Source organism: Aptenodytes forsteri, unplaced genomic scaffold (genome assembly GCF_000699145.1).
Source record: "Aptenodytes forsteri isolate BGI_AS27 unplaced genomic scaffold, ASM69914v1 Scaffold57, whole genome shotgun sequence".
Lineage (NCBI taxonomy): Eukaryota > Metazoa > Chordata > Aves > Sphenisciformes > Spheniscidae > Aptenodytes > Aptenodytes forsteri.
Window position 1 is genome coordinate 2,871,483 of NW_008796220.1, and position 10,075 is coordinate 2,881,557.

The following is a 10,075-nucleotide window of genomic DNA, read 5'->3' on the forward strand; positions in this document are numbered from 1 at the left end:
TGCTGGAATAGAGTACTAGTGACTGCTGCAAGCTCATCATGGGGCTTCTGCTATGTGTTGAGAGGGAACCAGGCTGTTTGCTAATTTGTTTATTGCGTAAGCTTCCACGAGATTGTTAGCCTCTTCTTTGGAAGAGACCAGTCCAAGAACTCTGGGTTTGCAGTGATACGTTTTGGAAGGTAATTATATTGTGCTTGCTGCCATATTATCTCATCAGACACAGCAGTAACCCATGTTTGCTGAGAGTTAATCAAAGCTGTTAGCCTGAGGTAGTTGTTGCTGTCTGTAATCTTACTGTAATTTCTCAGGGAGTTTTCAGAAAAGCTTAGTAAAAATAAAATATTTTTTTTTCTTCTTAAATTGTGCTCTTCTAGATGTGTTTCTACTGTGATTGTGATATATGTGTATCACTGATAATACTGCTAGTCTTAGAAGCAGTTGCCAAATAAAAATATTCAAAGTGGGCTTCAATGTCATCATTGTAGGTCAGCAGTGACTGCTAACTTACCCAGTAACTTTCTGGATTATTCTAGATCTAGATAGTTGGATGCTATGAACTTCTGTGGGAACACTTGCTCTTGATGTACCCTGTACTGTCTTTACTCAACAGTCCTACCAACTCGTGTTACGACGTTTGAAGGCAAGTCGTCATAACTTCTGAAACATAGTTCACATGGAGATTGCTCTTGGGTTATTAGTTTTGACTGCGAGTAGAGAGAATAGCGTTCTGCAAGTCATAATGATATATGATCTACATAACAAAGTACAATATAGGAGTTTATGTTGAGGCTTCCCTGTTAAGTTGGGGAAAAGTAGCTTTATATTTCCATGCAAGCTTTGAACATTTCGTCTAGTTTCAGTTGTGAAGTTGCAGTTGCATACCAGCAGTGCCTTAATTTGAAGATCACCTATGACCGAATCTTTCCATGAAAATCTTTGTGTGATCCTAGTCAATTAGAATTAAATCCTACTTTGCCATCTCTTGAAAGTTACATACACTGTCCCTTTTTGACTGCTCTGATACTGATCAGCACTTTTTCTTAATGATCCCCATACCCCCTCGTACGTTAAGTAAGCATCTTCAGTGTCGCAGCAGAGTGCTGAAACTGCGTCAAGCCATGGAATGGTTTCGGTTGATTAGCTGAGCTAATGCTAGTGTTGATGTCAGTTTGATAGATTGAGCCCATATTGTTCTACACTGGAAATGCAATTTTTTGTTTGATAGTAACCCCAAGCCTAAGTTTCCAGCAGAGTTGACTGTTACGTTTTACTAACTCAGAGGTAAGAGGCAGGCTCTACAGAGAGTTTTGCCTAGTCAAACTGTAGACAGATGAAACAGTGTTTCAAGCAAAAAAATGGAGAATTCTGTCCAAGAGCGTGGAAGTGGAAAAATATTTTTAAGTAGAGCAATTAATGATTTTTTGTTTAAAAACGTGCTATTGTAGAGTGCACCATCAAGCTTGTAAAGCAGATCTCCTAAACATGCACGGAGGATGCCCTAGTGTTACGGTCATCGTTGTCACTGGGGTGGTTTGAAATGCTGGCGAAGCCTGTTCGGTGTAACCTGGTGTTGAGCAGAAGGCTGTCGTCTTAGTGTGCATTGTCTCATTGCAGCTACTCTGGCTGACCGAGCCAATATAAGGCAAGTTCACAAACCCTGCTATTTAAATTAAGTTAATCCAGCTCCTGCCAGCAGAATTGAGTATGGGAGGGCCACTTGTGGGTCTGAGGTGAGGAAGGAAGTTACAGTAACATTTGGAGTAGTCCTATATAGGTTCCAAGAGTAACCTATTCAGCCAGCGTAGCTGAAGCTGGCAGAGGATTTCTCTGCACAAGCTAAGCAGCTTTATGATGATATGTTGATTCTCCAAGGTCACGGAACAAGTTGGTTTACGTTTGGCTATGGGTCTGGTAAGAACATACAGCAGTTCTTTTTCCATGTTTTTTTTATCTATCAGGCATGATTAAGATCAATTAGAAGACAAGAGAGCTTAATGCTGTTTGGGGATTACCAGAAGCTCCACATTTAATGGAAGGAAAACAAAACAGTCAGTACAGGGAAAAACAGCCCTTTGAACTGAGAAGGGGTGTCCTCAGTAGTGAGATGAGGAATTGTGAAAATGCAGTTTTGAAGGCACTTGAGCCCTTCCTTCCTCAGGGTCAGTTTTTCTTAAATCTTTCCCAGTGGATGTTTGTTCTCATAAGCAGTCTTCCCCTGTTCTTTGTTGTTCTTAGTTAAACCTTACAACTAACCTCCTATCTAAAATTTCCTTGCCAAAATCAAATCCCTCTTTCTTTCTCAGTGGACATAAGAACAGACTAATTTTTCACAATGATCTTTGGGATATTTAAAACACGTTGTTGTGTCTGTCTTCATTTTCTCTATTTTTGTTAGACGGAGAGAAACAAAAAAAACCCTGTTTTTTTCAGTCAGTCTCCCTTTTCTAGATTACGTTTTATAAACCTCTGTTATGTCTGTTGCTCTGTTTTGATTTCTTTGGATCTTTAGTGTAGTATTGAAAACTGAACACAACTCTACTAGGCACGAGGGAAGGCTTTTACATAAGAGATTTGGGATGGGATGAGGCTCTCACACTTGCCCTAACATCATATATTATTTTACCCCATGTCTGTACATGCTGTTCTTGTTTTGCTATAGTTGGTACAAAAGTCAGTGGAACCAAAGCTGGCCAAGGACCAGTATAAAATAAATAACTAAGTGGAGAAATCTTTCAAATGTCTTTATATTTTCTGCTAGGTTCAGGGGGGAAATGGCTGTCAGATTTTACTGAAATCTATTTCTTAGCTTTAAGCAAATAATGTAGACTACTGTTTAAACACACCTCTTCATAACTGCTTGGAATTTTTAGCTTGGTATCTGAGCCTTAAAATTTTACGAAGCTTGAACTAAAATTATATGCAGTTGTTGGCATTAATGCAGCAGTCAGCAATTTTTAATAAATAGTATTTGTTACAAAAGCTGAGACCTCCTTTTGACCTTTTCGTAGTAGGTCCTAAAATCTTGCAGTTGGGAGGGAGGAGGAAAGGTGGTGAGTGTTCACATTTCTTGCTATAAGCAGAGAAGGGAGAAAGGGCTGTTATTTCTGGGTTTAGATACTTGGGAGCCTTTTTTTTTTTTCTTTTTTCCTCTTTTCTTATTTTTCTTTTTACAGCAGTGAGGCCTATGATAGTCCAAGATAGACAAGGAACTAAGTAGAAAAGCAAGGGCTGAGTAGCAGTATACAACCTAATGAGCTCTAGTAGTTAAAAGTAAGAATCTATATCCAGAACAACATGGAAATATTAAGTCCAGTTCTCATTGTCTGAAAATTTCAAGAGCACTTAAATAATCAGGATCTGATACTATAATAAGCATTAGATTTGAACTGGCTTTGGCTTTTCTTGGAGGAAAAAAAATGCTTTATTATATCTCATACATTAAAACAGTACATGCTTAGGGTGGGATTGATCCACCTGACTTAGGTAACGGTGTCTGAACGAGCATCTTAGTCAGTGAAGAGCACTCCAGTGGCGTGCTTAGCCTCGTTATGAGGCCCTGATCAGATGAGCCATGCCCTAGAGTTGCCAGTTTCTCTGCTGATTATGGGAAGATCTCGGGTGACAAGCTCAGATGTTGATGTCTAAAGCCAAGCAAAGTGAATCCCAACTGAAGCCTGTAAAAGTGTGAGACCAACCCAGTACTGCCACTGCTACTGGTGATGCTTAGAGCATGCAGATAATTCAGGACTTCTGACTGCAATGCCCTGATCCAGTCTCTTTTCTGTTTGGTGGAGATAGCGCTTATAACTGTATTTCATGTCCTCAGGTACTCAGTGTTTAACATTTTATTAGAAAATTAGGTTGTTGACAGATCTTCATTTGGGACGACAGAGTAGTGAACCTTTCTAAATGGTCTTTTTTAACCTGTTGTAGAAAAGTGACATTCTGGTTGAGGTTTCATTTCACACCAAGCATACTCTACGTTGTCTGTAAAGCTGTGAAACAACATGGGACAACTGATCTTTGTTACATTAGACCTCTGTTGCAAACAAAATTCTGTTTGCCTGTGCATCCATCTATTCCACGATCTCTAAATGTCAGTGGCTCTCAACACACGTTTTTCATCCAAGAAACAGTAATTGGAAAATAGTTCATTGACCGCACAGCTGTATTTGTTGTTGCAGTAATAGCATATTATTTACCAGTGGAGACATTTAAAACTTTCATACTTTTCCATCAGAGAGTATCCTCACAAATCCCTAATCTATTTATTTAATTTTCTCTAGATTTATATAAATATTGAAAAAGAGGCGCCTTTCTGTATGCTTAAAGCACCTTGGGCATAGCTTAAGTCTACATTGCAAACAGAATCTGAAAAGCATAGCAGTCTGCATCTCTCTCCCCAGGAGCAAACTAGACAGCTCAAAGTCAAATTTCTCTTTCACTCACCCATTAACAGTTTGCTCCCTTGACCATTCACTTTGTTTATCTCTGCACCACCTACTAAAACTGTTTTAAATGAGTGAATAAATTGTTAAGGAGTAGGGCGTTTTACAGAAACACGCAGCTGTATAATACAGTGTGCTTTAATAAAGTTGAACGGTTGAAAGGTTGATGAAATGCGCTTTGCAATAGCTTGGTGCATAAGACTGTGATGGCTGCACTAGCCCTAGTGGGGTGGCTGGGGTTGTCTGGCTGACTGTAGTTACCACTGTAAAGGACCGATCAGAAAGTAGTTCCTTCCCAGTGGAGTTTAGTTTCATTGGTAAAAGATGTTATCTTGGGTAATTGTAGGGTTCAAAGCAGTGAAAAGCTGCTGCTTTTTGGTTGATCAGTGGTAATTCCTTTGTATGTAAGAATGTTCACCAGCAAAGCTTTGATTTTTAAAGAAATGAGGCAAGGATAGGTGATTTAGCCACTGTGGTTCCGAGTTAGGCTTTTATATTTAACACTTGAAAAACTTACACAGTTTTCTTCATCTCCTGCACTATTCATCTCCTGCACTAATATATCTTTAACTGTGGCAAAAATCAAAATCTGAGAAGCCTGATTCCTTTTCTCTTGAGTTTGGCATCTTTCACACAATGCTTTCTGGAAAAAAAGGGTGTGTTGGGGTTTTTTTTTGTTTTGGTTTTTTTAATGCTACTTCCTTAAAAAAAAAACCAACCAGGAACCGTATGTCCATATTTAGAGATGTGAAATGCTACACCTCTCCACAGTTTTGCTCAGTCGTATAGTCCTGTGTTATTTGTTGGTTTGTGATTCAGTGTTAAAGATTTCTTTGCTGTCTATCAGGCTTTAAAAATGCTGATGGCTATTTAATGCTTTTACTGCTCATTTAATTTTGTCCCACTGAATACATGTATAAAAATACACAAAGGCTTCTGTTACCTTTGCTCTTTTTAAATGTTATATAAAACATTTATAACATGTTAACATGAATATGCTTGTTTGTGTTGTGTCCTGGTTGGCAGAATTTTGTAATTTGTATCACTTGCCCGTTTATGGATTATGTCTGGATTACGGTGTTAGAGGACTGACCTGGACAACTTCAGGGAAACTAAGACTTCTAAATCCAGGGCACACCAGGTAGCACTCACCAGAATGGTACAGGAAGGAGAACTTCACATCTAACATGCCAATTGCTTTGTGGTTTAGATAGCACATTTTAACCTCATCACTTTGTCACATCTGTTGTGTGCGCTATTGGATTGTAAGTTGTGGGGGTTTGCTTCTGCCTTTTGCCACTGAGCTTAGGCAGCTGATTCATTGTGCTATCTCACTATTTGTCTGTTAGCTAAAGATAATCTTACCTTCTTGCTTTGAGATCCTTGAGGGAAAAGCCCTGCGCAAAAGCAGTGTTACTAGAGAGGCCACTGGGGAGCTCCAGGTTTTTGGAATGGTGCAGGAGGGAATAATGTTGCAACGTTATAGCAATGTAGTAAAGCTGAATGGGAGATCTTACAGATAGGTGAGGTTACTTTAAGACAAAACCAATTTCGCTTATTTGCAGTCTCATACTCACATGCTTAGAAACACTAAGATGCATAATCATGGAATGGTTTGGGTCGGAAGGGACCTTTAAAGACCATCTAGTCCAACCTCCTTGCCATGGACAGGGACATCTTTCACAAGATCACGTTGCTCAAAGCCCCATCCAGCCTGACCTTGAACACATAATCAAGTAATCTGTCCAGCATTCAGCTACCGAGACATTTGAATCCAAGCGGTCTTTCTGAAATGCTTTATGAAGACACCAGGAATGAAAGGTCACCACCTGTTGAGTTTTCATCATGGCACCTGGGTTCTTCTTGGGATGGTGACCATGATTTTATTTTGTTTTGGGGTTTTTTTTGGATTTGCCTTTCATGCCTTTTAGAAGCAGACAGTAGTTGGTGTGTCCATCCTGTCCCACCTCTGTGAGTTACCAGGATTTAGTCTTGGTCCTTTGTCTCCTGATGTGGCTGTCCTGAGGAAGTGCATGCAGATAGGTGGTAGGATTTAGTTACCATTCTAATAGTCCTTCTTCTGTTCCTTGCAGTGCTTCCATGACCCAACATTGCCATTCATTTGCCACTTAGACCAGTCTAAATGTTTTCAGTATGGTTCTCTGCAACAGAGGGACAGATTTCAGAGCTGCCTTAACATTCCCGATTGCCTTTTTACTTTATGGAATATGATTTAGATGAATCCTTTTGGGATAGGCAGAAGGATTGAAAGATGTGGCTGTTTTTGCAGACTAGGAATATAATTTTGAAAAGGAGGAACATAATATCTTTGTTTAGTTCTCCTTTACTAAGGCAAAGAACATCTCCTGTGTTAAGTGGGATGTGGCGTAGCAAGCTATCATGTGACTTGGCTGCTTGCTTAGCTCAGCGACTGCAACAATTCCTGTCTATAAAGCTGTACTCATATAGTGTGTCATCACCCCTGTTTTGGCCAGTGGACTTCACCCCTGGAATGATGTATTTACATTGTAAAGGTTTAAATCCAGAAATATAGGTGTTTGTAAAATGCGTAGTATGATTTGTTAAAATAGAAATCGAGGAACTCAATCAACTCGATACAGTTCCACAGATACATTTTTACTACTTCCCCTCCCCCCCTTGACTCTTGAGTTCTGGATAAATAAAACAATTCTTTGGTTCCTTCTGGCAGATAAACAGAGGTCACATGACAACTGAAGCAAAGAGGGCTGCCAAGATGGAGAAGAAGCTGAAGATCTTGCTTGGTGGTTATCAGTCTCGAGCAATGGGCCTCATCAAACAATTGAATGATTTGTGGGACCAAATCGAACAGGCACATCTGGAGCTACGTACTTTTGAGGAACTGAAGAAACATGAAGATGCTGCAATCCCTCGGAGACTGGAGGTGAGATTCCTAAATGTGATACCTTAGGTCAAATACAGGCACTTTGTGGAAAAAATGTTTTTACAATGCATGGGCTCTGAGGTTCACAGCCTGAGTTTGTATCAAGTTTTTAATCATCTTTTTAAATTATACTTTTGGCTATTACCAGACTCCTCTGACATTCACTTCAATATCAAAGATTCCGTGATATATATATTAGAAGCTGGGACTAATCTACTAGTGTGTTCTTTAACTTTGTTTATATTTTATTTCCTTGTGTGGTTTATTTTACTAATCTTCTGCAATGCATATCGGCAGAAGTTCCATATCTATCTTAATTTGGCTTCTTTTGTTTTTAATTACTGTTAGAACTTAGGGTGGATCTGAAACTTGTGTAAAGCCTCCTACTTCCTTAAAAGTCAGTGGGCCAAATGCCAGTATATACTACAGGAGATTCTCCTTTCTTTTCACATGTTGATTGTATTACTCCCTGAAGTTAACGTTGTTGTCAGACTGGCAGATGGCTGGACTTTTAGAAAGCCAGCACTGAAATGGGGTTATTGTACTGATTTAAACATGCCTCTCAGTTTCAGAAGCTGAGCAGTTGTTCTGTAATTGTAATTTTGAGCCATCCTCAGAGCTCAGGCCATTTGCCTGCAGTCCTGTTGCTGGCTAACAATGTGTGCATGTGTGATCTGGACCGTTGCTCCTGAATAACACCACCTGCCTTACCGGCCTCTAACCGGTTGGCACGGCTTTGAGGAGGAAGATACCTCTTTCTCTTAAGCAGCCTTAACTTCATCCCGGAACTAGCAGAAACAGGTACACTAAGATACCTGAAAACAATGCATCAGAGCCACTGTTCTTAGTTTAAGGATCTCCAGGATATTCTTCTCTGCTTTATTCAGCTAACAAGGCAACCCTCAACCAAGACTCAGTCCTAGGCTTGAGCCAGTGCCAGGCTTGCTTTCCCAGAAATAAGTACTCATCTGAGCACAATTTTTCTTTTAATTTTTTTTTTCTTCCAGAAGAAAGGGTTCCATTGAGTCTCAAGTCTTCTCAACCACTCGCTGTAAAAAAGATAAAATGAATCAGTTCTTAAAACTGATTTTGTGAAGACTGTTTAGAAGTGCTGATAGATGTGCTTACAAACTCAGAAGTGATTAATTGATTTAGTGAAAGTTAACAGTAAAATGTATTAAATAGCTTGATAGCTACTAATAACACCTGTTTTTAGTAAATGGCACTTTACTCAGGGCTAATCCTCAGAATACATGTACTGTCTCTTCTGATACGAGGGTGAAGGGAGAGCAAATGTACTAGCAGCTGGCAGTTTTAGAACAAGCAGTAGTTCTCCTTCATGCGCTGTATAGTTAGTGGAAGGCGGCCTGTGGAAGGCCTTGGTGGAGGATGTAGGGTTAATTGGGAAGGTTACCCAAAAAAGGTTGTGAACAAACTCATGGAAGAAGAATCCACGGATAACTGTTAAATACAATGCACTGCTTGTGGCAAGTTTCCCATTTGAAATCTCTCCTTTTGAAGCATTTGATATTAACTGCTGTCAAAAACAGGGTAAGATACCTGACATTTGAAGTAAGATAACTGTGATTCTTGATACTCTACGTCAACTGCTCTGTTTTACATTTCTATTTCAAATAAGTAATCTCAGCAATGTCCTGTCTCAGTTCTGATCCCTTCCTCTAAAGGAACTAAAATACAACCTTTGGTAAAGATCTTCATGGGTGTCACTATTGGAAAAGCTGGTTGGTTGCTTAATTATGTTTTCCTTACAGTGTCTGAAGGAAGATGTGCAGCGACAGCAGGAGAGAGAAAAGGAGCTCCAGCAGAGATTTGCTGACTTCATGTTGGATAAAGAGACTTTTCAAGCAAAGTATTAAAGCACAAAATTCCATTTGTCACTGATGTAACATTTTTAAAGTGTACAGATACTTCTCCAGCAGCTTTTGCCATCAGTTGCAGAAATCAAGTGTAGCCTGCTGTTTGCATCTTGTCAAGTTTTGTTTCTTTAATGGACTATTCCAAATGCTCTAGGTATGAATGGCTTTGGCCAGTATTAAAAATTGGATTGAAATGTCCAAAGTTTTATTAAAAGGAAAAAAAAATATCACTCTGGTATGATTTTAGCCATGTCTTCATTTGCTAGGGTTATCACATTATTCCTAGTGTTTTATCAGTCTTAAGACCTGTAAGATACATGCCTGCAGAATAATGTCTTTTGAATAAACCTGAAATGTTAAAAAATAATTAGGAAATAAAATGCCTGTATTTTAACTAAAATTGAATCCTCCCCTATTCCAGGCTTCTTTTGTGTTTCTGGTAAATTGTCTTTCTTCCCTTCCCCTGCTGCTGCTTTTATTTTTCCAAGACTGTAATTTGTAATGGGAAGGACCTGTGTGGGATAATTGTGGTCCATGTAATAACCATGTTCCGATTCTTCTCTGTGCATGTGACTAAACAGTCCCATTTTTATCAAGATGTTCAAATGGTCATACTGGCAGTAAGCATAACTTCACCATCCTGAAACAGGGTAGGTTTAAGTTTTATAAAAGCACCCACATAGCCTAACGGTTCCCATAGATTTTAGCAGAAAATGTACCCTTACATTTTCTCAGTATTAATGCTTTTAAAATCATCTGTGCATAATGCATGTTCCCTCCGTCTGGTTGATGAACCTTTTTCTGCTGACTTTTATACAGTGGGCTGA

The 10,075-nt window shown here is 39.3% G+C and overlaps 1 protein-coding gene across 1 annotated transcript in view; it reads left to right on the forward strand.

Annotated features, from left to right (window-relative positions):
* Window positions 1–9,473, forward strand: part of CDC5L (cell division cycle 5 like) — a 33,106-nt gene extending 23,633 nt beyond the window's left edge. Inside the window, exons 14-15 of the mRNA XM_019474570.1 lie at window positions 7,159–7,371; window positions 9,144–9,473. Coding sequence (XP_019330115.1) covers window positions 7,159–7,371; window positions 9,144–9,248 — 318 coding nt within the window. The 3' untranslated portion in view covers window positions 9,249–9,473. The remainder of the gene's footprint in view (window positions 1–7,158; window positions 7,372–9,143) is intronic.
* The last annotated feature ends 602 nt before the right edge of the window (window positions 9,474–10,075 follow it).